Below are 25,214 nucleotides of genomic sequence, written 5' to 3' on the forward strand. Positions count from 1 at the left end.
CCACCTAACCACAAGAAGAAACCTCACATCCAAGTCATTCATGTCGTCGTTGAGTTCGATCGAAGCACATTTTCAGTCAATCCTTTAAATTCCACTAGTTATAAGATACCTCTAACATAGTTCCCTCTATTCACCTCTGCATAATGTCTGAATCATTCCTTGACTCAGTTTGTCGCCACCCCGTTTGTAACTAAAGCAGTAGAACCATTTGTTAAGCCATTCATCAAGCCGTTACTTGAGCCATTGGCTGTCCCGTTTGCTTTTCCATTGATTGCGCCATTCGAAACCGCCTTGGCAATAAAGGCATTCAGAGCAGCCATTTCCGACCCTCTCTTGGAAGCAGCACCCAGCAGTAGGGGGGCATCAGTCGCCGCCATGACCCATCGAGCTCCCATCTTGCAGAACTTCTCGACAAGATCAAGACGAGCATGAAGACCACCAACTCCAACCCACTTGCCATGTTTGTTGCAGGCGTCAATGGTCCGCTCATAAGCCTCTGTGACGCGGGGGTTCTCATAGTCTCCCGGCATGCCCATCTCTGCCGTCAGATCGTTGGTTCCGATCAGTAGAGAGTCCACGCCCTCGAGAGCGGCAATCTCGTCCACGAGCTCAAGTGCTTCCAGAGTCTCGATCATAGGAATTACAAGAGTCGCGGCGTTTGTGACGGGGTTGGAGATTTTGGCAGGGATGGAGCGGAACTGATGATGAGGGAGCCCATTCGTCGAGGATCTGTGACCCAGAGGCTGGAACTTGGCAGCATCAACCACGTCCTTGGCGTCCTGCACGGAGCGGATATGTGGAACAATGACCCCTAAGGCGCCGCCGTCCAGGATCCTCGACACGAAGAAGGGATCCTTGCTCGGCGCTCTGACGATGGGGGAGATGCCGGCGTACAGCCCGGCAATGCAGAGCTGGCTGGTCGTCTCAAGGTCGAAGGAGGAATGCTCCATGTCAATCAGAATACCGTCGTATCCAGCCGTCTTGGCCATGCCTGCGATCTCAACAGACTTGACAAGCTTGACGCTCATGGTGTAGGCGACTTCATTGCGGAGAAGCTTCTCTCGCATTGAGTGGGGGATTGAAGTGGCCATGGTGCTTGGAATTTGAGTCAAGAAAAAGTGAGAAGGGGTGATTCTGATAGAGATGCAGGTGGAAGAGTCTTCTTTTCTGTGATGATATCCGAGATGGCTTTGGAGTGGTTTCTTCCCCGCATTGATATAGTCTCACAGAGGAGTCAGAAGCTCTCCAACAACGGACAAGAGCCGGGAGTTTGAGTCACTATTTCAAAACTAGTGAGCCTCGGATATCCATGTTAGAAGTTCCTCCAGATATCACTTGGCCAGACAATAAGCCGATCCTACAAGCCGAGGGGGATTCGGTGCGGGGCCGCCCGTGATCATCGCGTCTCGTCGGACATGGCCCGTCCGATAATCGGAGATGCCCCGGAAGACCACTATCTGTCCCAGTTGAGAGTCAGGGAATCGTTTGGAGGCCGTAATGGCTGAGTCGGTGCTCCGGGGCGTGGAAAAGCGTGCTCACGGGACTGGATTCCCAATGCATAAAAATGCAACTCACCAGGTCTCCAGTCTCGCATACCATCCTCTTCGTCCACCAAGACATCCCCTCACCAAGCCTTATCCGTCATGGCACCCGGCCTTGTATCAGATTCCCGCCCCGACAGCCTCCCTGCTGGAAAGCCTACCCTTTACCTGCTGGACAACTTCCACCCCCAAGTGCTTGCCTACTGCCAGGAGAACTTCAACGCCATCACAGTCGACCATCCGCTACATAGCCAGTGGAGGGAGAATGCCCACTATCTTCTTGTTAGATCCTCCAGGTTAACGGCCAAAGATATTGAGTCATGCCCAAACCTGGTTGCCATTGGCAAGCAAGGTGTTGGCATCGACAAGATTGACGCCGAGGCCTGCGCAGCCCGCGGCATCAAGATCTTCAACACTCCTGGCGTCAACGCTCGAGCGGTGGCGGAGCTAGTCCTCACATTGGCGACCGCATCCGCACGCCAGGTCGGTTCCATAGTTGCCAAACAGTCTTTGGGCATTCTCGTACCCAAGGAGAAGTGCTCTGGTCTGATCCTCCACCGCAAGACCATCGGCATCCTAGGCATGGGCAACATTGGAAAGTGTGTCGCCAACATCTTCAGGGGCGCCTTTGAGGCCGATGTCATCGCCTATGACCCATTCCTCCCCACCGATGCCTGGGCAGACATCACCCACAAGCGAGCGCAATCAGTCGAGGAAGTGTTGGAGGCGTCCGACGTTATCACAGTCCACATGCCTCTCACGTCACACACAAGAGATCTCATCGGCTACACCGAGATGCGAAAGATGAAGAGGACCGCCATAGTCATAAACACGGCGCGAGGAGGCATCGTCAACGAGGCCGACTTGAGACGGGCCTTGGCCGAAGGCCTCATCTGGGGTGCCGGTCTGGACTGCCATGAGCAGGAACCTCCCAGCCACGAAAAATATAACTCGTTGTGGGATCTGGGGGTTGTGAGCACCCCTCATATTGGAGCTGCTACTGCAGAGACTCAGATGCAGACAGGACTGGCGGCTGCGACCTACCTGTTGGAGTTTGCTTTGAGCAGGGCAACGTCATGAGTTGGCAACAGTAGAAAGATTGTTGTTTTGTAGAGGGCACTGTACTAGGCAGTATAACCAAGAAGTTCTAATCCAACATTCCGTAAATTTTGTGTGTCACAGTCACGTCTCGGTCGCTTGGCCATTTGCTCCTTACAACACCAGGTGTCTCGGGGTGACAAACATCCTCACAGAACAAGCATCAAATATATTAGTACCAACACTCTACTTACATTGTATCAAATAGGTCAATGGCTTATTGCGTCTGATGTCATCTTTAAAAAGTGCCTTGATTGTCGATAACAAACAAATACCTCTAAAACTCAAAACCCTCCCAAATCCCAGCGTTGGTAGGATCCCCGTACACGTATTCTCCCAGCGCAGACTCCATATACCACAATGAATCGTAATTGTGAAGGGCCCAATTCATCAAGTCCACCGTCGAGGATCCGTCTTGGTAGCTGGCACCGTCAGGCTGTGTTCCACCTGTGACCTGATCCATTGCATCTGCGAGCTGTACCCTGCCATTTGACATCTGGTTGAAGCCCTGGGACTGAGATGGCAAGAATGCCACATTGCCTAGATTCGCTGACATTGATCCTGGCTCTGCTGTTGGTAGAGGGTTCGTGAGGTCCCCGATCGTGAGTGACCCGTCAGCCGCGCTACCAACAGTAGTCATGTCCATGTTGGGTCGCAGCTTTCTCGAGATATCACACCGAAGAGCCTCGAAAACGGCGACATAATTATGTGCATCTGGCAGCTGCCTCGCCATACTGACCAGAGTTTCCTCGCACTTGATCAAGCCCTCATAGGACGCTCGCAGATTCTCCCGGTCGATGCTTTTCGGCACAGAGATGCAATACATGACCGACAGCCCTGCCGTGAAGAGCATGTGAAAGTAGCTGCGGGTGTGCGTCATGAGGTCTCTCATCTGGCAGAGAATGCAGTATCGCTCTATCGTCTGGAGTGCAGATTTCAGCAACAAGGCCAGGATCTGCTTCGACGGCGAGCCATTCACCTTTGGTACGAGATCAATCGCTCGTCGTACGACCGAAAGCCGCTCTCTGGCGTGCAGCAGGTCATACCACTCTTGAGTCTCGTAGAGGCAAGATGGATCTTGGATCATCGGTGTATTTTTCCGCCAGTTCTCGAGCTCTTGAAGGAGCTTGTTCAGGACCACATGGACGTGTCCTGCCATCAAGTGCCGGGGAGAAGGCTCTCCATGCTCCCGCTTGAGTCGCGAGAACTCTGTCTGGATGTGCGAAGATATCTGCCTCAGCCGCACCGAGACAAAGAAGATGGTCATTTCGCTTGGCGCCGCAGAGTTCTGGGTGCGGCAGAACGAATCCAGGTCTCGCAAGTCTGGGCTTGCAGCCTCAATCTCTTCGTCGGTTGCTTCGATGGGGAATCTGGTCTCTATGTCGCGGTCATCGATCAAGAATGGTCTGTCCAGCGTTGTCGAGCTGTATCTGTCAATCAGGTAGAACTGCCAGAAAACTCGTCGCCTTCGTTGCTGTTCCAAGAGGTCAAGGTGGTCTCCCGCGTCGGTATGGAGCCCAAGCTCAATGCAAAGACGTCCACAAAGCCGAACAACGTCCCAGATCGAGGTTCCTAGGCAAATATCAGAATTTCCAAAGCCTACAGTCTATAATATGGTGTCATGACTTACCTATCGGATGGTAAATGCCAAACCTGCACACGAGCAGCAAATCCTGTACAGAGTCAACCCCTCTTGTCAAGAGCTCTGGTCCCAGATGCTGCAACGCCGCATGATAGTATCCTTCGGGGTGCTGGTGATGAATACCATTTCTATATGGTAGTACCGATGCAATAGCACAAATCATGAATGCCCGAAACAGGTCCGGGTCAATGGCGTCCCGTGTTCCGGTGGGGGTGGTGAATAGACGATGATACAGTGCCCAGACCTCTCGACGAAGCAGGAACGGGCTCTGAATATGTGACCAGCTCAAGCTGTTTCAAGGTCGTAAGTTAGTAAATAGTGCCTTCCTGTCTAGAGTGCCAGATTTACTTGCTACTTGTCAAAGAGCTGCCGTGCTTCCACAGCAGAGGGCAAAGAACACGGAGCGATCGAGGCTTCTGCAGCCCCGGGAACGTCTACTAATGTTCGAAGCAGATTGGCGTGAGATTTCCTCCAGTTTGCATCTGCAAACAGGTGTGCGACGAAGCTGAAAAGGCATGTCAGGCATTATAAGAAAAGGGCGATGGCTTCAGTGTCACTAACCCAAGACCTGCTCCCCCTCGTGCAACTGGCGAAGAACCAGCCATCGACCTTGCAGTCTGTGTCTCTTCGGGGCTGAGCATTTGCACAGTATCAGCTGGATCTGATTCCAAGTCACGCAACTTGAGAACAAGAGATTTCTCCCTCTTCTCTAACTCATCAAGGAGCCTATAATACCGACGATCAGTTGCATCTCTTTGCAAGAGAACCAGTCAAGCGTCTTACGCCCTTGAGACCTTTGCATCGCCCGAGCTGATTACACACTCGGTACCATTTCGAGCGCACAAAGAACATTTGGGTCTAGAATTATCACACTACATATTATTAGCATCGGAAAGGTGTGGCCAGGGCACCAACAACGCGCCTTTGTCTTTTTCTGGGCGCAGCTTTGACAAGCCGGAAGTCTTGGCGGTCGAGGCAAAGCCGTCTGGTTCAGAGCTTGTTGCATGTGATTCAGCACGGATATTGACATGTGTCACGTCGATGGTTGAGGCTGTTGTAGATGGGTTGAGGATAAGCCACGCCGTCTACGGAGGCGGGGAACCTGGATGAAGCTTTGCCACCAGCAGGGGTCACGTGTACAAGCCTTGAGGCTCTGTGCCTACCTACCTACCTCGGTACCAAAGAAAGACAGGCTGTAATAATTCCAGTCTTTGTGTACATCACTGATATAATAAACCTACTAATACTCCAAATGTATGGGATAGCGCCCTTTGCTGTACATGAGCCATCTGAACCTTGAGAATTTTAGTTGTCTTTTACCACCTACCTAGCCAGCATGTTTCTGAATAGACACCCACGTTCCTTTGCCCCTACTGCAGGGAGTAGAAAAACTAAAGGCAAAAAAAAAAAAAAAAAAGGCCACTGCGTTGGCATTGTGTTTTTTGTTATAGTTGCAGCCCGGCCCTTGATGGGAGAACTGCGCCAGTAGATAGTTCCTTTACTCTTGGCCTCGCAGCTTTTGTTGTTGCCACCCATGATTTGAATATGTAAACAGTGCCCCGGTCTCAGGCCAGAACGAAAACCACCATTCCTTGATTTACGTACCTAGGGCGCGAGCCAATTACTGTCGTCATGTTGCTGGTATTAATGGCATCTCCGTTGGGCACAATAGCAAAGAACACAATGATAACACAGAAGAGCATTAAAACCCAATACTATAAAACATCGTAATTACTGTCATCATCTCACCCGCGGAAGAGCCAGCCTGGCCCCTCAGGTCTCTCAGCTTTGATCCGATCCATCTCAACTTCAACCTTCTCATTCATGGCTGCAAGTAGCGTTGTCTCACCTTGAATGTACCTCATGATTCTAGCAACGAGCTCGCCCTTTGTCATTCAGCCGAGATTCCAGCCTCCGCGAATTGGGACTCGAGGCTCATACTGCCTCCGAGACTGCCACTGCTGATGCCATGGCGGTAAGAAACATGGGTGAGTATCACTGCCCCTTCGATTCTTTGTGAGCTTAGCGCCAGCCCCCCTTACGAAGAGGTTGGCACACTACCTACATTAATAGTACCAAGCTAGCTGCCTTTCTTTATTTAGTACCAGGCCCTTTGAATCCTAAAACGACTTGAAACGGTTTCTATTATTTGTCCTGGATGTGCTATTTTTAATTTCTCTTGGTCTACCTACTCCAGTTCGTGCAAGGCTTGTCGTGTTCCCCCTCGTGCCCCCGAGTCTCCTTGCATAAACCTTGTTCCTCACACCCTCTGCTGATCAAGGTCAAGCGATGAAGGGAATCCGATGGATGAGCAGCTGAACGGTCTTTTGATGAACTTGATAACTTGATGAACTCGATGCTGACTCCTTGACTAGGTGTGGTAGGTGCTTGGACCATTTGCAATCTTTGATGGAGCGCCCGTACTGTGCGGCCATAACAAGTAGCTTAGTGTAACAGAAGGAAATATGTATATATATGGGTTGGGTGATCCTCTCAACATATCAGCCTCAGCACTCAAAAACTGCTTTCGAATATCACCAAACGCATCTTGAATATTTCAACAATCTAACACTTCGCCTTCTTCACACCATCAGCCATGTTGTCGTCCCGTACCACTCCTAAGGTTTCCTTTGATGTTGCCATTGAACTCTCACCGGCGAGGTTTGATAAGGTAATCCCTCTTTCAGCGGAAGATTATCAGGTCGCTGGTTGGAACATCGCACAGCGTTTTCCTGCGCAAGAACTTAAGCCCGATGATCCAGAAGTGCCCTGTGTGCTCGTCGGTCCCAGCTTTGACTTTGCCGATGTGGCTGCTGGGCTGCCTAAAGTTAAGGCTGCGATTGATGAGCTTCAACCGGGTACCTCTCTCGAGAAGGAGTCCGACAAGGTAGAAGTCAGAGTCGGCGTCCAAGGCGGCATCTCAGGCGGCGAGACGATCCTGTTCGCTAAAAAGATCACCACCCTGGTCATGGTCTTGGAAAAACATCTGCTCTGCAAGCTGAGATCCCCATATCTCAAAGATGACGATAACCTTATGAGCAAGGAGTCTAAAGTGGCTGTGGGACCATGGCCCCAAGGCAATGTTGTGAGCTCCGACTATGACTCGCACATACCTCCGATGGCAACCATGAAGCCAGCCGTCTGGAACAACCAAGAACCAGAGTGCATGTATCGCAAGTTCAGCTTGATATGGGCAGCGCCCTCACTGCGGGAGCTTAGTTATATGTGTGCTCCGCACTGGAAAGTATGTGACTTCTACATTGGGCCTCCCACAGAGCTACCTCTGAGCCGTATACCCTGGGGCATCGAAGAGAGCCCCCAGGACCCTTCACCCTGGTGGGAGTTTGGGAAGGAATTTGACCTTTTCAGAGAGAGGTCTAACAGGCAGTGGGATTCCGAAGAGCGCCACACCTATTTCTACTTCACATATCTACAATCAACATTCGAACACAAGTTACTCCGCAATTGGGTCGAGGTCATTGCCCGCATCGCTGAGCTAGCCCTGGCTAGTTCTGACGAGTACAAGAGATGCCTCGAAACCATCTTCACGATCCTTCATGAATCTGGCTCAGGCTTCACGGCTTGGGCGCCGCTGATGAAGCGCGTCCTCAACCTGGAACACCGCATCCCGGACTGGCGGGACCAGATTCCCTGGTACTTGCGATGAATTTCCGTCACAAAACTAACTACCCGAAGATGGCCTGCTGTCGGATGACATTGATAGACATAGATTAGTTATTGCACACACGTTTGTACTTCAGGCTAGTTGCGTTGTTTTCTTACAAAGCCCAAGACCCTTCACCCCCGAATGCCTCGCGCCTGTGTAGTAGATGTCATCTCAATGTGGCCGCAATGGCAACTCTTCACGACAGGTTATCACTGCGGCGGACCCCGGTAGACAGGCCTGCCCTTGGCTTTCCCCAGGGGGTCAAAGGTCCCTCCCTACCGGGTTTCGAACCCGCCACCTCTGCAGGCTAGGGAGCTGCAATATGAGAGGCCTACCTAGGCGGTAGGCCACTCCGCCATCGGGCGCGCATGCCAATATTTCCAACGCTCCAATTCCTCCATCTCAGCCTCGAGAAAGTTCACCACGTCAGAAAGTTGCCTACTCCTTGCCACATCAAGGAGACTCCGGCCGTCGACCGATTTGACCCTAAGAGAATCTTCACCTCTAACCAAAGCCATGGTAATCTGGAAAGCGGCCTCGTCTTCTTTTGCATGGGCGAGGGCGAGAAACAGGGGCGACTCCCCTCGGCTATTGGCGAGGCCGGCATCAGCACCCAGCTTGAGGAGCTTGTTGATGGTATTTAATCTTCCTTCCATAGCAGCGAGGTGCAGAGGCGTGTGACCGTCCCGGTTCCGCAACTCGGTTAGCTTCTTGATGGCTTGGCGATCCAAGCCCTTGGTGAGAATTGGAATCATGGTTGCGCTGCCTGCATCGTCGCCCTTGGTTACGAGGTAGTGCAGAGAAGTCATATCATTTGAATCAGCCGCATCCACCTTCGCAAAGATGTCGACGAGTACTCCAACAAACTCCCACCTTTCCTCTGCGCATGCCAGGATGAGAGGCGTGCGACCCTTCAAGTCTCTACTTTCCACATCTGCGGATAGTTGGTGTAGCGTGCTGGCCAGGTGTTTCTGACGAGCCAGGATCGCTATATGAAGGGATGACCAGCCGCTGTCATCTTGAAAGTTCACATCACCCTTGAGGGCTTTCAAAGCCTGAACGTGCCCCCCGGCTGCAGCCCAGTGCATTGGAGTGCGGTTGTCAAAGTCCAGGTGAACTGCCTCCCTTCGCCCGATACCTGGGGACATCTGCTTGAGCCTGTCAAGGTGGGCAATGACATCACCGCGCCCTTTCCCAGCTGCCAGGTGTATCGGCTTTGCCCCATAGATGGCTTGGGCCTCCAGGTCGACACGCTGGCTCGCTAGGATTGTCAGCGTTTCCTTGCATCCTGACAGGCACGCATGGTGTGCTACTGTATACCCATGGATATCCGCCAAGGTCGCGTCAGCTCCCAGGTCGAGAAGTTGACGGACCATCTCCGAGTTCTTGGCAGCACAAGCATAAAAAATGGGCGTCCACCCTGTAATGTCCTGGACGTTGACCAAGGCCTTCAACTCAGCGGGTGCGGCACTGCCAATCTGCTTTCCTCTCGCAGCCAACCCATGGAGGGTTGTAAAGTCGAAAAGAGCAGGCAGCCGCACGCGGTTTGTGAATGTCTTCGGGTTGCGTTGGATCTCCCACAAGTTTTCCAATTCCTCAAAGAACGCACGCTTCCAACGAAGCTGATCAGACAAGCGCGACTTATTTCTGGCGAATAGCTTGTTTCTGGCGAATGGACAACTCCTCGGATTCAATATCTTTTCCAATTCGAATGCAGAAGGGACGCACATGGGAGGGCGCAGTTGCTCTCGCAGCCAAACCACACCACGTTCGAATAGGCCACTGGTGCCAGCCTTGTAGGTCAAAGTCAGAGACTTCGCCCTTTGGACCGCTTGGTTCGTCGCAGCATGAATCAAAGCTTGGTCCTTTGATCTGCGCGCGTCCATGATCGCCTCCGACATGGTATGGAACCAGGGCTGGATAGGCAGTTTACCCAAGATGCTCAACGGGGATATGACACCTAGGCAGGTCTCGTGTTCTGACCAATGGCTGGCTTCACGAAATGCACTGATCAAATCAGTCATAGCTGTGTTCCCCCAGGGTTTCCTCTCCAGAGGTCCAATGGTTTGTATCCTCTTGTCCTCACACCCGAGGCGGACTCGAAGGGTTTTTGCCATAGACCACATAAAAGAAAAGAGAAGATCGGATGCGTAGAGGCCGACAATGGAGTCGTGACTCTCGACACGCCGACTAACCGCTCTGGCACAGTTGGTTTCCAGCCCGCGGTTGCCCTCTTTCTTCTTCTTCCCCTCCTCTTTCTGCTGCTTCTTCTCCTCCTCCTCCTCTTTCTTCTCCTCCTCCTCCTTCTTCTTCTTCCCCTTCTCTTTCTTCTTCTTCTTCTCGTCTTTCTTCTTCTTCCTCTTCTCTTTCTTCTGCTCCTCCTCCGCTTTCCATATTTCCATAATCCCCGTCAATATATAGCGGCTTTGGGTGGCCCACGTTTCCAAATCCTTCATCACCTGATGCCTGAGCGTGAAATTCCGAGCTCCCAGGGCTTTCAGGCTGGGTTCGCATACATCTCTGCAGATCCAGGTGTCGTCATCGGCCTCAACATGCCCATCTTCAGGTCGTGGTTCGTTTCTCTGTGCCCAAGCCGCGTGCACCCAGAGTGACAGAACTGCGTGTAAATCATCTGCCTCAACCTTCCAACGCAGAGTATCTTCCTTGTAAGACAGATCAATCGATACCGCTTGCGTGGCTCCCTTCACAGCGACGTCGATAACCCACCGGAAGCCCAGGCCCCCTTGACACCCAGGTCCATCGGGGAACAATATACCCAGGGCCTTTTCCATAGCAATCGCGAGCTGAGTCGCACTTTTGGATGATAGGGTATGAGTTTTGGCTTTTCCGTAGAAGCCTTTTCGCATTACCAAGAGGCGTTGTGCTTCTGAATCGGGCGCCTCACTTGGCGTTTGACTTTCCTTGCACGCGACCAGTGTCTCAAAGGCCCTATAATCGACGTCACTGCCAGTAACGATTCTCCAGGGGGTTACACCATGCCGTTTTTTGTTGCCGTCGTCCAAAGACTGAGGCAGCTGCTGAGCCAGGTGCTGGGCCAGTTCGTGAGTCAACCAGTCTTGCTCGAAGCCGTGTAGGAGCTTGCCTGTTCCAAAATTCTTTGTGAACCCAGGGCGGGCCGCGGCTCGGCAAACAGCCATGATGATGATTGCGAGAAGCTGTGCTAGCGGTGCGGCTGGGTGAAAACCCCTGAACCCGAGGAATTGTACAACAAAGCCTAGAAGGCCGAGCGCGACGCCAAAACTTGTGTTTGTTTGTAGCTTCTTGGCTGTCTGCCTGTCTTGGGATTTCCCTGCGCGACGGGACTTCAAGAAGCGGGTGCAACACCTATCCGGGAAGGTGGCAAAGGACTGAAACACCTGATCGTTGACAGTTTGGTTCTGTTGAAGCCAGTAGAGGCGCATGTCGAACTGATCATTTGCTTGGTAGACTTTCTCCGAGGTGCTTTTCTCCACGACGTCAACACAGAGAAACATGCCAGTCGCCATGAACACGGTGCCGCCAAGTGCCATAGAGAAACCATATGGTGGCAGAGACTCCTTGATCTTCAAGAATGTTTGTACCTTCGGATTGAATTGTATCAGGAAAAAAAATCCCAAAACAGCTGTCTGCAACAAGAACCCAAGGATCACGGCGACCCAGATTGCCTGCTGGCTGCCAACATCCTGCAGGTTGATGGAGATGTTGGGGGCCTCAGGTACATCATCGTAGACGACGATGACCGTAGCAGGTTTCTGGGCGGGCTCCTGGGCGGGCTCCTGGGCCGTATGGCTCGGCCCCAGCTCCAGGCAGACCTCAGTATCTGGTTCCCTCGGACCTACAAGGTTTCAGACCACAGAACCTGGAACGAATGCTGGGAAGAGGGGTAATATTACTTACCAGACTTCCATAGCCTTCTCTGGATTCTCTGCAGGGTTATTTTCTTCGTCGGGGCGATTCCAGTGGCAGAGCCTGTGGACTCGCCTTCACGGTTGCGATCTTGAGGGCTTCGGGCATCTTCTTCAGCCTTTTTGTCGGTCTTGCCTATGATATGGGTCAGTATGCGTCTCGTCTTATCCAATTTCCCCCGCAAGGTGCAGTACCATGTGTCTCAATAAGAAGCCCATCGTCAGTGGCATCCTGTAGCGACATGAACTTGACCTGACCGTTGCCGGTACCCTTCCGAAAGAGACAAATATATTGCCAGACGGAGCCTGACCCGAGGCACCGTACGATGTTTTCGCCGTTAAAGAGCTCACACACCTCTTGGGAGGTGGATGACATGAGCTCCAGTTCTGCGGCAGCGACGTTCTCCTTTGCGCGACCCACAATGGCCTTGAGTACAGTCGGACCGCCAACTCTGATGGCGCTGACCATGATGGTGATGATACCCAACGGGGCCAGTGCCAAGGCAATACAATCTAGAGGTCCCATGGCCTGTGATATGTACTGCATTGTAACCTTCTCTCCGAGAAGCGTCAACAGCCTTGAAACTGTTTAGTGGACAAGACATAAACTGCTTTGGAATGTAATCCCTGACTCACGGTGCGAGATCGGAGTGAAAATTATTCACAAATTCTGCGAAGTCGAAACCGTGGGCGTATCCGGCCAGCACGGCCAAAATAATTATAAGATACTTCGTCATATTCATCGTGTTTGGAATCGATCGTGAATTGAGCGGTTGTTGGGGTGCTTTCCAAAAAGCCGTCTCTGAAAGTGTGCGGAACACAACGAAAACTCTCTGGATTTCACGGACGGAGGGAACGAGGACAACATACCAGATTCACCGTCATTCTTCAAGCTCCTACGCCATTCTGGCAGACGGGTGAGTGCCGGGGTGGGCGAAAACGTACCCTCGTTCTCGCGCAGCTTCACCAACATGGAGTCTTTGATACTAGTCAGGACCAGGTTGAGCTGCAGCTGAACCTGCCAATAAGCCATGTTTGGCTAATATGAGTAGGAGAACTGATATATGATACCTAAAGAAACAACAGAAAGGATGACGCTGGTCAAATTCTGTTCCACGGTTCCTCCTGAGCCCAGGGGTCCGTACAGAGTCAGGTAAGCAATGAGAGAGACTGAATCGCTTGTCTATCAAATCGATGGCTCTTCTCAAGAAGTCTTCTCCCGCAATAGCCAAGAATGTATTCCTTGATAGATGCCGGCGCCAAAAAACCCAATGCCGAGAAACACCAACTCTAGAAAGAGGCTGTATCGAAAAGTAATCACGGCTGTGGGAGATTATTGAACAGCCAGTCTGGCAGCTTCCCGTATTCTGCAATATCAGCACGGAACGAAGTTCAATAATCTCAATCCAGACAGGGATGTGAAGCATCAGTGGCAACAAACAGTCGGCCAAGCATGACATGCCCTCCACCTCTCCTCAGCCCTGCCCCCCTGACACATGGCCAGGATGCCCCAGAACATGCTACCACGCCGACCCCACGTGTATGTGCCTTGCATTCATCGCAGCCAGCCTGCTTCTACCCGTTCTTCACCTGAAGCGGGCTTGAAACAGGTGGCTAATGGAACCTTCAACATGACTTCTACGCTCAGTTGGATTGCTCCTCTCTCCTCCTTTTCGTTCTAGTCCCCGCCTCCATCCCACATGACCCCTTCTTTCTTCAGGAACCCACCCTGCAGCGACCAGGCTGAACCAGGCTGCCTTGCAGTCACCGTATTCTTTGTGCAGGTGGCGGGCTACCAGGTCCAAAATTGGTTCCAGATTCTTTCGGCAGGCATGGAACCAAACTTGTCAGTTCTCAACACAAATCATGAGCGGCGAGCCCGCCCCGTACTCTCTTCTCTTAGTAGTGGCCCGGCGTTTGCGCAGCTGGAGGGGCGACATGTACCACAGACCACCCCAAATCCGCTTCTGAGCTCGCCCAGAGGACTCACGCCACTCAAAAGAAGCAAGAAATTCTGGGCCCTGGTTTGCCAAGATAGTCTGGCGACCCATGGGCAATGACGAGCATCCGAAAGCAATTCCGGCAGTGTTGCATCACGCACATTCAACTGTCTGCAACGTGCTTGGCATGATGCAGGCCATCTACCAGGCTCTTGGGTTCACTAGACCTGTAACACGGGACGGAGCCCTGGGCCAATCCCATTCATAATCCGGGAGGTTGGTGGCTTGACTGCTGGTCTTGGGTGCCGTAACAGGGGCCAATGGGCTTCACATCGCCAGGGAAATCAAAGGGCAAACTACCAACGTTCCGGGGTCCCCAGCACTCAGTTCCAATGTCTGATACGGTGCCCTAGGTACTCTCAGTGGGCCAGCTGGCGATCTACGGAACGGATGGCCGGTTGCTCTGAAGGGGTCTCTGGGCCATCCATCAGCGCCAGTGCCATTCTCAGAGACTAATCTTAGAAACAACGATGGCAGTTCTATTGATGCCTTCCGCCGGGCTTGGCAGGCAAGCTCGTGGTGTGGACCGCCTGGTTGCTTTTTCTGCCGCCTGCAGAGCCCGTACGTTGGCGGAGAGTCTATGCCAACCACATCTGCGTAGTTCCGTTCGAAATACTTTTATCAACACCAAGCTTTGCCCAGGCAGAAGGCACTCAAAGCACTGTGTTTCAAAAAATGTGGTTATATCGGCAGCGTCATCAATTTGAACGGCGGAATCTGTTTGCCCACCTAACAGCTGAGGGTCTCACCCCAAACACTAACTATTAAAAAAGTAACACTGGGGCAAGGTACAGCCTGGAGATCCTTGTACACTGACGGGATAGCAATCATCCCTTAAGGTGGCAAGGAGCTCCGACCTGGTCACTGCAGGGGACGGGGGGGTCAACTCAATCGTATCCATTGATCAGAGGGACACTTGCTTTATTACCAAGTCTTGCTTACGAAGTAAGTATTCATAGCATAGCATCTTAACAAATGAGGCCATCCTGACCACATGATTCAGTTATCCCAATAACACTGGGCGAGACAGTCTGGGGGTCCTTGTGTACTAATGGGATTGTACTAATGGGATAGCAATTATCCCATGTGATTGACTTGTGCCCCTGTCGTGACCGCTCCGGAGGTTTCTGACAGCTCATGGGATAGTGGAGCGCGCAGCTGTCTGCCAACTTGCAGTGTCGGCTACCGTTCGTAGTGGTGTATGGTTCACGCCCACCACTAGTCCAACACGCCGGAGATAGCAGATGCCCTTTAGGGTCTAGAGCTATGGTCTTCTCTATGAATTCGTTGGCCAAGGGTGAAGGGAATGCAGGAGACGGTCTTGATAACATTGTCACCAGAATAATAAGTCTCCTGTCTTTTTCCCACTGCTGGTCTCCGTATGAAGCAGCGTCAATATCAAGCAAACGTCAATTTATGCAATGCAACTACAGTAATGATGACACGGGAGTTGGCTTGACGCCTGTCCAATAAGATCCCTGTCGATGCCGTCCACCACAAGCCTCAATCGCGTCCCGCTCACTAGTGTTATTGCCAGAAAGGGTAAGAGAAGATCACGTGAGTGTGATGAGCTTCTGTGTTCACGTTCACGACGTGGGATGAAGCTCCAAGACTGCAGGTCACATGGATCCCATCAATGCTCCAAGCTGATCCGCCAGAAGGGATAGGCTAATCAAAGCCTGTGTAATGCAATCATAGGACCTTACCACAGAACCACCCACAGTTGGCAGTAGAAGCATTAGAAGTATAACACTGGGGCGGGGTACAGTTTCCAAGGTTCTTGAGCAGTGAGTACCTACCTAATGTAGACTCCATCAACCACCAGCAACGCACTCAGATCCTCCAACCCAGCAACGCATCGTCCATCTCGAGATCCGATCCTTCATCGGCCTATCATTTACATCGTAATGGTCATGAATATCCACGACACCCATCGGCTTGGCCTCATCCGGAAGACTCTCACGCCTTATTTGCCGATGCTTCACCGCGTCATAGATCGACGATGACCAATGAGACGCGGCGTCCCCGGATCGGGATGGCATCGCCCATCGCGATATCCATGACAGGATGAAGGCCATCTCGATCCCTTATAAGAGGCCAATGTCTTTTCAGAGGGAAGCACAGGATGACTCGAGACTTACAACAAACAACGCATCCTGCTACATACCATCACCATGGCGCCAGCAGCAACAGACATGTCCTTCGCCGCCCACGCGGCAAACCAGTTCTCGTCCTACGAAAAGGACCGCCAGATGTCCTCCACCGAGGCCATCTACACCACCAGCAACGGTGTCCCCATGCCCCATCCCTACGAGTCCCAGCGCTGCGGGGAGAACGGGCCACTCCTGCTCCAGGACTTTCACCTCATCGACCTCCTCTCGCACTTTGACCGCGAGCGCATTCCCGAGCGCGTCGTCCACGCCAAGGGAAGCGGTGCTCACGGCTTCTTTGAGTGTACGGATCCTATCCCCGATCTGTGCCTTGCGGATCTGTTCTCGGAGAAGGGAAAGAAGTGTCCCGTCACGGCGCGCTTCTCCACGGTCGGCGGCGAATCGGGCTCTCATGATCTAGCAAGAGATCCCCGTGGATTCTCGGTCAAGTTCAGAACCGATGAGGGTAACTGGGATGCCGTCTTCAACAACACGCCCGTCTTCTTCCTGCGCGACCCAGCCAAGTTCCCTCACTTTATCCACACGCAGAAGCGCGATGTGTCAACCCACCTGACACACGCCGACGACTCCTTCATGTTCTGGGACTACCTCTCCCAGAACCCCGAGTCGATTCACCAAGTCATGATCCTCATGGGCGACCGCGGCATCCCGGACGGCTACCGCTTTATGCACGGCTACTCTGGCCACACTCTCAAGCTCGTCAACAAGGATGGTGACTGGGTCTACTTCCAGATCCACATGAAGTCGATGCAGGGCGTCAAGTTTATTACTCAGGAAGAATCGACAAAGTACTCTCCCGACTACTCCCAGAAGGACCTCTACGAAGCCATCCAGCGAGGCGACTACCCCAAGTGGTCCGTCGAGATTCAGACCATGACCCCCAAGGAGGCCGAGGAGCTATGGGAGAAGCAAAAGATCAACGTCTTTGATCTCACCCACGTCTGGCCGCAGAAGCAGTTCCCTCGTCGCAAGGTTGGCGAGTTCACACTCAACGAGAATGCCGTCAACTACTTTGCCGAGATTGAGCAGGTCGCCTTTAACCCTTCGCACATGCCTCCAGGTATCGAGCCGTCTGCGGACCCCGTCCTACAGTCTCGTCTCTTTTCCTATCCTGATACACACCGTCACCGCATTGGTGTCAACTATCAGCAGCTGCCGGTCAACGCCCCTCGAACCACCTTCAAGCAGGGCAACTTCCAGCGCGACGGTCAAATGGCCTTCTTCAACCAAGGCGCCCGCCCCAACTACCTCTCCTCGATCGACCCCATCCAGTTCCGCCAACGAACCGTGGACATGGACAAGACACACGGCCACTTCACCGGCGAAGCCATCACCTTCCTGAGCGAGATCCGCCCAGAAGACTTCAACGCGCCACGCGCCCTGTGGCAGCGTGTGTTTGACGAGCCCGCCAGGGAGCGTTTCATCAGCAACGTGACGGGTAAGATGGCCCTTTGTAAGCAGCAGGAGCCTCTCAAGAGGCAGATCGCCATCTTCCGTGAGGTCGACCCTGATATTGCGGAGCGGCTGGAGAAGTCGACGGGTATCAAGGGATACGACAGCATTGCCAATATGCGCTTCAACGGAACGCACAACGGTATGGCCAAGGACGACAAGAACAGACTCGCAAATAGCATCATCTCTAACAAGGGCCGGAGCGTTTGTGATAACAACGGAGGTCCAAAGAAGGGTATGCACAAGGGCATGGCCAACAACGGTGTCAACGGTAAGTAAGAAGATAAATAGCTTACAAAAAATTAAATTGCCAACTTATTCTTCAACGATTGCTCTCCTACTTTGAACGATAGTGCGCAGTTCAACACCAAGCTCCGAACATCTCTGACCCACCCCGATCCGTGTGGGGCCGCCCCGGCACTGTCCCTCCCCGACATCTACCCCTTGACCTCATCCTTGACCTCATTCCTCCCCGGAGCCTGCCACCTCGAGCTCGGCGGCGCACACGTCTCGGCGCACTTGACGCACGCCAGGTCCGTCTTGCGGTAGCTCCCCTTGATGATGCGCTTGGCGTCGAAGGCGTACCGCGGGCAGTGCATCGTCGGGCTCGCGTTGCGCCCAAACAGTCTCCGCTGGTAGTCGCACGCCGAGCCCAGGTCGTCGACGGCGTAGAACAGGTCGATGTAGTGGAAGGCCTCGCCGCCGATCATGACTCGTCCGCGAGACATTTGAGGGCACTCGGGGCCCTTGGCGCAGGAGCAGACCATGCGCTGGAAAGAGTAGGTGCACATGTCGCTAGCTTTTTCGAGGAATGTCGATCTGGGTTTCGTGTATAGGAAATATTTGGTAGATGAGAGTTGAACGGTGATGGAGACAAGGCTGCTTGATCCCCCCTTTATCTAGGTCGAGCTCTGTGTCAAAAAGGCACTGAATCACAGACTCAGTCGTCGCGTCCTCGTAACAATATCCTCCCTCGCACACACACCACGTCTGACACCCATGGTATATAAACGTTTCCTTTTTTCCCAAAGTGCCGTTCGTTACACTCCGTCCCCTCGGGTCTTGGGACCCTAAAGCGGCAGCCCGCCCAGTGTGTTTGCCTTGGTCTGTCCCAGCGTGCACCATGCGGCGAGCCGCTCGTCTGCCACTGTGAGGTACCAGCACCGGGGGGGTGAACGCGGGTTCCCACCCAGTGTAAGTGACCGAGCCCGAGCGAGGGCAGGGAAGGGCAAACATGGTCTCGGGTTTGGGAGGTAACGAGACGAGACGGGTCAGTATCGCGAGCGTTGGCAAACACCAGGTTGGAACGGTGAGTCTGTGCGTCTTGATGTAGGTCAAAATGACATTGTTACTTGAATTTTCAACATGCTCACTATAAACAAAAAGCCGTTCGCCTTGACTCATTTTCCGTTCCCGTGGATATCTAGTCCATCTGGTCCACCGTCGTGGCATCCCCGTTGCGTCCTCCATTAGCAGCACCAGCAACCTCCTTGTCGGCCGCGCTGACGGGGAAGCGCCAGTTGAACTTGTCCTCGGCCTTGGCCAGCTGGATATCCTTGAGGTGCTTCAGCAGCTTTTCAAACAGAGGACCGGGCTCCTCCTGGCCGTCGGGGATATAAGTCAGAGTCTCGGTCTTGCCGTCCTTGCGTCGGGTGATGGACCGGATGGGAACGAGGGCGGCGGCAGTGCCAGCGGCAAAGACTTCGCTGAAGGAGCTGAGCTCGCCGTACTTGATGGGTCGCTTCTCGACCTTCCAGCCGTAGCTGCGGCCGAGCTCCTGGATGCTGTCGCTCGTGACACTGTCGATGACACAGTGGGAGTCGGGGACGACCAGGGTGACGTCGTCGCCGTTGACCTGGGCACCGATGAAGCCGCTGGTGCTGAACTCGTCAATCTCCTCGTGCTTGACACTGTCCAAGTGCAGCGTGATGCCGAAGCCCTCCTCGCGGGCCTTGTCGCTCCAGCGCAGCACGGGAGCATAGTTGCCTCCGACCTTGGCGTTTCCAGTGCCGTTGGGGGCAGCGCGGTCAAACTCGTCAAGAATCAGAGCCTTGACGGGGTGAGCACCGTGGTAGACTCCGGTGGGGATGACAAAGACGGCAAAGGTGTACTCCTCGGGAGCCGACAGGCCAAGCTGGGCGCTGGAGCCGTAGAGCTGGGGTCGGATGTAGAGAGCAGCGCCCGTGTCGTGGGGAGGCACAAACTCGGCGTTGAGGGCGACAGCGGCGCGGACGGCCTCGAGGAACATGTCGACGGGGACATGGGGCATGGAGACGACGTCGGCCGAGTGCTGGAGACGAGTGGCGTTGCGGTCAGGGCGGAAGACGGTGATGCCCTCATCGCCGGGAGTTCGGAAGGCCTTGAGACCCTCGTAGGCCTGCTGTCCGTAGTTGAGCGCAGGAGCCATGCCATGGATGCGCATGAAGGGGTCGGCGACGAAGCGGAGGGGTGTCCATTTGCCTGTCTCTCTCGAGTAGGTGGACTCAATGTGACCGTTGACTAGATGTACAATCAGTCACAAAAGACTCGACGGTCAAAAAGGTCCAATATCGTACCCTCGCGGACCTTGAAGCCCACATTGGACCAGTCAATCGTGTTGACAGGCGGAGGAGGGAAAGCAGCCATCTTGTGTATGTCGGACGATGAGTACTCAAATATTGTAACGGTCAATTAAGCTGCAGCCACAAAGGTCAATATCAAATACTCCCGAAAGAAGTATATCGACTCACAGCAAAAGAATATCGACGCGGAACAGGGAGGATAAATAAGAAAGAACAAAGAGAGTTCCAAAAGCTTCGCTGACTGACTCTGCCGCCCTTCCGAATCCCCTCCCCGCGCCGATGTCGCTCTGTGTCCTTTTTTTTGCGGGCCGCGGGGTTGCTCCCATATCCCAGGGTTTCTCGTATGCCAGGGTGCACTGCTGACGGCGGTAGTTTCAGAGACTTCCCATTGGTTGAGGAGCTCACCTGGCGCTCACCGAGGCCCCTGTAGCTTTTCACCGTGATGTCATAATGAGTGGACAACAAAGAGCTTCATAATCGTGACAAAAACGGCGCTGCATGGATCAAATGCTGGCTCGACGGAAACGTTCCTTTGACCGTTGCATTAGGAAACCTACCCTTGCTCTGGAAAACGGAGCGGAGCGGAGCCGGGACGGAAACGGCCGCGGGTGAGAAGGATCGAATCGAACCGAACGAGTCATGGTGAAACACAAACCTCACATTAAGAGCTAGAAACGCCCAAGTCCTTTCCATCATGTTTTATTGACATTTCCACGTCTTTCATCGCCATGAATTCTACAGTCCAGAAACCACCGTCTTCCATTCTAAACAAACCTCTTTGGAAACCTGCCCATCGTCTGTCCGTTCCGTCTTCCCCAAACCTCGTGAATAACACATATAACGAATGATACTAAGCTACAGGAAAAAACACGGCACTTTTTTCAGAGTTGAGTGTCATGGTAAAACATTACTCGCGAGAGTGTAGTAAGGAAAAAAAAAAGTCCATGTTGTAACCATCGTCTCCCCGTGGAATCATTACCACGTCTTTTTTTTCTTGACATAGGAAAAGCAAACACTAGGAAAACGACATGAGAGAAACAATGGAGAAAAGCTATCAGAGAATCACATCTCTTGGTGTTGTGGAGCCATTGTTTGTCCAGCTCCTGGTAGAAATATCCCTGCGCCCGCTGACCCAACGCCAACGGCACAAAGACATGCAAGCAAATACCATGCAAGAATTCCAGAATAGGCCTCTAGTCAGGCGAGAGCCGCCAGCCTCTGGAGACAAGTAAGAACACCTAGAGTAGAGTCAGTAACTCATCCTGGTTACATCCGGGTCAGCTGGGTTACATACCACTGACGCCCTGCGTAAGAGTGGCGGTTGCCTCGGTGTTGCGGTTACCGAGACTGACTGTGATGACATTCTGCACAGACTTATCCTCTTGCAGCCTGTTTGCCCACTTAAACACCTTTTCGTCCTCTCGACCGTCGCCAACAACCATCAAGAAGTCAACAGGCGTCTTGTGAGCTTCGTTAGAGCTCATCTCCTCCTTGAGAGTTTCAAACACCTTCCTGGCGGCGGTTCTCTTGGTCCAGTCGATGGGCTCAACAGCAATACAACCGTCGAGAGCAATGGCGTGGACACGCTGTGACTCACAGGCGTCGTTGACGTGGCTGGCGCAGTCTGATGCCTGGCGACAGGCCGTCTCATAGTCCTCAGCACTCTTGTAGTGGAAGATGAGACTGCAGCGACGCTCCTCAATCTCGGCTCCAGGGGTTCTCTCGAGGTAGTATGTCATGATGGGTCGCACCGACTCCTTCCAGTCCTTGATGTGTTCGAGATCGGCCATCTCAGTCCATTTGTCCTTTCCGTGGCTCTTGAGGAAGCATCCATTCTCGGCAATCAATCCCAGGTTGGGGACTCGGCGGAAGACTCTATCCAGCTCTTCGGGTCGGCGGCCCGACATGACGTAGATGGTATTACGCTCGTCGAGAAGAAGATCGTTTAGCACGTCCAGGGTTCGCTGAGGGCTGACAGGGATGATCTGGTTCACAGGACCCCAGCTCACTAGAGTACCCTCGTAGTCGATGATGAAAAGTCGGCGCTGTGCCTTGAGATACTTTGTAGACAAGGACTGGATGGAGAGGCGAGGGACAGACGTCTGGTCCCGCTTGTGCTGCTCCTCATACACCACATCCAGACGAGTAAGAAACTCGCTGAACCAGTGAGAGCCGGTGTGGTTCACCACCCGGTCGTAGAGGTTGTTCCATCGTCGCTCCTTTTCGGGCTCCTTCATCTCCAAAGCTTGCTTGATGGCGTCGGCGCACTGTCGGTAATCCCAGGGGTTCACGGCGAGCTCGTTCTTGTTGAAGAGGGATGAAGTACCAGTGAACTCTGACAGAATCAGAGAGCCGTGCTTCTTTTCGGGCAAAAGTTTTCCGTCCTGACAGAAGAGATATTCGTGAGACGTGAGATTCATGCCCTCACGCTGGCTGGTGATCATGAGCGCATCCGCAATGGTCAACAGCGCAAGATACTGAGCATAATCAATATCTTGCTTGAGGTAAACCACAGGTTGATATGCGAGATTGGCCCATGAAGAGTTGACTCGGGTGACAATGTCGGAGACGGTGGCCTCAAGATCGCTCTTCTCGCTAGATGACAGGGCGACCTGGATGAGGACTGTGTTCTCGCGCCACTGGGGGTTCTTGTTAAGAAACAGCTCATAAGACAGCAGCTTCTGGCGGACACCACGGACGTGGTCAAGCTTGTCACGAGCCACGATGAGCTTCTTGCCCTTGTAACGTTCCTGCATGATCTGTAGCCACTTGGCCACTTCTTGGTCATCTAGGTGCTGGCGAAGGCTGATGGGGTCAATGCCGATGGCCAGGTGAATAACGTCGACAAACCGATCCTCTAGCTGTAGGCCATCTGGTGTCGCTTCGGCGCTCAGAAGCCTGCTGCAAGTCTGGAGGAAGTGACGTCCGTACTCGTGGATCTGGAAGCCGATGAGGTTAGCACCGAGCATACCCTCCAGAAGCTCCTTGCGAACAGCCAGGCACCGGAACACCTCTGACGAGGGGAACGCGACGTGCAGGAAGAAGCCGATCTTGGCATCAGGGAGCTTCTGACGGATCATGCCGGGGACAAGCAACAGGTGGTAGTCGTGGATCCAGATGACGTCGCCCCGCTTCCAGTTCTTGACGATGCGGTCGGCAAAGGCCTGGTTGACATTGACGTAGTACTTCCACGAGTGATCCTCATAAGCCTTGCTCTTGGGGTTGTCGGGGATCTGGTAGTGGAAGACGGGCCACAGGATGTGCTTGCAAAAGTGAGCATAGTGGCCGTCAAAGTCCTTGTCGGAGCAGAAGACGGTCAGCATGTTGTGCTCGTTGGCAAGCGTATCCTCAATGTCCTGCCTTTGCTGGGTGCCCTCAAGAGCATCGGTGGGCATGCCCAGGGTGCCCACCCAGGTATAGTCGTCAAGTTTGCCATCGCGATAGGCGGCCTCGGCGGCGTTTCGCAGTCCTCCGTTGCCCTGATCCGCATTCACCACCATCCAGTTTGCCGACGCAAAGACTCGATCGTGGCTGTCGCTCCGGGCAAGAGACCTGGGCTGTAACACGCCCTGGCGGCCGAGCTCTCGGGCCTTTTGTATCGTACGGCTGTGTTCGGCGAGGGCTGCGGGGGGAGGAGAATTGGCGCGAGACTTGGGCTGGTTGGATCGGCTGCCCCAAGTTCGCGAATCCTGGCCTTCAGGCGAGTTTACGGCGTGGGGGAATTGTATCCGGAAGCCATCTTCGTTGGCGAATAGGTTCGGCGAGTCGGGGTCTTCAGTCGGAGTATGAGGAGGGGTCAGATCGTCCTGGGTCTGGAAGAGACTAGGCTGTCGCGTGAGGGGTTGCGGGCGCGAACTCGACGAAGCAGCAGCATTGGAGGATTTCGCGGGCTTGGAGCGTCTTGAGGGATCGGCGCCGGGAGGAGGAGTACCGGGGAGAGTGAAATGGATGGTTTTGGGGAGGAAGCTATTGTCGCGTTCGCGTTAGTACAGCCCAAGATGGAGGGAGGGGTCAAGCGGGGAGTCGATAAGACAAGCGAGGGAGACGTACAGAGAACACACGAAGACGGTCATTTTGAAGATGTGTGAGAAGCGCGTCTAAAGGGAGATGGAGGATGCGAAAAGAGGATATGTGAGTATTTCGGGCTGAGCCAGAAACCAGAGAATAGTCGCCGGAAGGAACCGATATCTATTGAGATTGTTGAAAGCTCCCGTATGACGAGTTCATGTGAAGGCAGAATTGGCAGTCAGAGTGGCAGTCGTGTTGCTTTTTGTTGAGGTCTGACGGTCGCTATGTCGCAGGCAAACGCCTCTTTGTCGCAGATGCGATTGGCTGTAAATGGCCGTGGCAAGAGTGTGGTGGTGACGGGAATGAGTACAGGATTGTGTGGCTGAATTGTCGTTAGAAGTCTGGTGCCAAAGGAGTCAAGTCAAGAGGAAACACACGAGATTGTATCCTTGGAAGTAACAAAGCAAATCTCCGACGTCGCCGTGTTGCGCTGAGCTCCGTTGTGTCGTGTCGTGAGATTCAGGGCCGGCGTCAGGTGGTTCGAGAGTGCTACGCCCAAGCTTGGACAGCTCCGAGGCCGCTGCTCAGTTGCTCCTTTTTTCAATGAGGCGAGGATCAACAGTCAATGGTGAGTGAGCAGACAGCTGGCTTATAAGTCTAGCTCATGGAACAGGGGAGAACCTGTACGACAGAACAGGGCTTGTGATTTTGCCAGGTCGGGGAGAAGAGAGGATGCACCCGGTGTGAGCACTGACGTAATGCTTGCTGGTGTTTTTGCCAGATGGGAATTTTGAGCCTCCAAACCGTTGGTACCTGACCAATGCCTCCGCAAGTGGAGAATCAGAACGATGATATCAAACGATGACGTTTATATTGTAGGATGAATGAGTAACAGGCAAGGGGAGGGTAGTCAATAAGTGAGCATTAGAGTAGAGGTAGAGGGGCAGAAGAGTAAAGGCAATTCAACAGAAACAAAGTCGTGACGTCGTCTGAGAAAACAAGCCGGGCTTCGGTAAAATAAACGTTGAGAGCCCAAGCCCAAAGCAAGAAACAAGTCACTTAGCAAGGAGGCTTTGGTCCGTGAAGGTTGGGATGGAGAGAGGGGGGTGGGACTTGAGGGAGAGTGAGGGGAGGGAGAACAGACGAGGGGAGTGACTCGGTATAAAAAT

General features: G+C 53.3%; 9 protein-coding genes across 9 annotated transcripts; 3 read left to right on the top strand and 6 right to left on the bottom strand.

Annotated features, from left to right (window-relative positions):
• Nucleotides 1–164: 164 nt before the first annotated feature.
• NCS54_00209400 (HpcH-HpaI domain-containing protein) lies at nucleotides 165–1,091 on the bottom strand (the record flags this gene model as incomplete). The annotated part of the gene is made up of 1 exon (XM_053147700.1): nucleotides 165–1,091. One exon carries the CDS (start codon nucleotides 1,089–1,091, stop codon nucleotides 165–167), a length of 927 nt encoding a protein of 308 aa, XP_053003675.1.
• A 552-nt stretch (nucleotides 1,092–1,643) lies between these two features.
• Nucleotides 1,644–2,621, top strand: NCS54_00209500 (Hypothetical protein; the record flags this gene model as incomplete). Its single annotated transcript, XM_053147701.1, has 1 exon — nucleotides 1,644–2,621. The coding sequence occupies one exon, from the start codon at nucleotides 1,644–1,646 to the stop codon at nucleotides 2,619–2,621; it is 978 nt and encodes a 325-aa protein (XP_053003676.1).
• A 295-nt stretch (nucleotides 2,622–2,916) lies between these two features.
• NCS54_00209600 (Fungal-trans domain-containing protein) lies at nucleotides 2,917–5,287 on the bottom strand (the record flags this gene model as incomplete). The annotated part of the gene is made up of 6 exons (XM_053147702.1): nucleotides 2,917–4,211; nucleotides 4,270–4,571; nucleotides 4,634–4,786; nucleotides 4,843–5,007; nucleotides 5,065–5,153; nucleotides 5,204–5,287. The coding sequence occupies 6 exons, from the start codon at nucleotides 5,285–5,287 to the stop codon at nucleotides 2,917–2,919; spliced, it is 2,088 nt and encodes a 695-aa protein (XP_053003677.1).
• A 1,590-nt stretch (nucleotides 5,288–6,877) lies between these two features.
• Nucleotides 6,878–7,948, top strand: NCS54_00209700 (Hypothetical protein; the record flags this gene model as incomplete). The annotated part of the gene is made up of 1 exon (XM_053147703.1): nucleotides 6,878–7,948. One exon carries the CDS (start codon nucleotides 6,878–6,880, stop codon nucleotides 7,946–7,948), a length of 1,071 nt encoding a protein of 356 aa, XP_053003678.1.
• A 335-nt stretch (nucleotides 7,949–8,283) lies between these two features.
• On the bottom strand, nucleotides 8,284–12,886 carry NCS54_00209800 (Hypothetical protein; the record flags this gene model as incomplete). Its single annotated transcript, XM_053147704.1, has 4 exons — nucleotides 8,284–11,783; nucleotides 11,846–11,989; nucleotides 12,049–12,438; nucleotides 12,724–12,886. 4 exons carry the CDS (start codon nucleotides 12,884–12,886, stop codon nucleotides 8,284–8,286), a joined length of 4,197 nt encoding a protein of 1,398 aa, XP_053003679.1.
• A 3,141-nt stretch (nucleotides 12,887–16,027) lies between these two features.
• Nucleotides 16,028–17,755, top strand: NCS54_00209900 (Catalase; the record flags this gene model as incomplete). The annotated part of the gene is made up of 1 exon (XM_053147705.1): nucleotides 16,028–17,755. One exon carries the CDS (start codon nucleotides 16,028–16,030, stop codon nucleotides 17,753–17,755), a length of 1,728 nt encoding a protein of 575 aa, XP_053003680.1.
• Nucleotides 17,756–17,913: 158 nt separating this feature from the next.
• On the bottom strand, nucleotides 17,914–18,267 carry NCS54_00210000 (Hypothetical protein; the record flags this gene model as incomplete). Its single annotated transcript, XM_053147706.1, has 1 exon — nucleotides 17,914–18,267. One exon carries the CDS (start codon nucleotides 18,265–18,267, stop codon nucleotides 17,914–17,916), a length of 354 nt encoding a protein of 117 aa, XP_053003681.1.
• A 632-nt stretch (nucleotides 18,268–18,899) lies between these two features.
• On the bottom strand, nucleotides 18,900–20,101 carry NCS54_00210100 (Hypothetical protein; the record flags this gene model as incomplete). The annotated part of the gene is made up of 2 exons (XM_053147707.1): nucleotides 18,900–19,975; nucleotides 20,032–20,101. The coding sequence occupies 2 exons, from the start codon at nucleotides 20,099–20,101 to the stop codon at nucleotides 18,900–18,902; spliced, it is 1,146 nt and encodes a 381-aa protein (XP_053003682.1).
• Nucleotides 20,102–21,234: 1,133 nt separating this feature from the next.
• On the bottom strand, nucleotides 21,235–24,110 carry NCS54_00210200 (Hypothetical protein; the record flags this gene model as incomplete). Its single annotated transcript, XM_053147708.1, has 3 exons — nucleotides 21,235–21,275; nucleotides 21,332–24,003; nucleotides 24,088–24,110. The coding sequence occupies 3 exons, from the start codon at nucleotides 24,108–24,110 to the stop codon at nucleotides 21,235–21,237; spliced, it is 2,736 nt and encodes a 911-aa protein (XP_053003683.1).
• Nucleotides 24,111–25,214: the final 1,104 nt, after the last annotated feature.

Source organism: Fusarium falciforme, chromosome 2 (assembly GCF_026873545.1).
Source record: "Fusarium falciforme chromosome 2, complete sequence".
In the NCBI taxonomy this organism is placed as follows: domain Eukaryota; kingdom Fungi; phylum Ascomycota; class Sordariomycetes; order Hypocreales; family Nectriaceae; genus Fusarium; species Fusarium falciforme.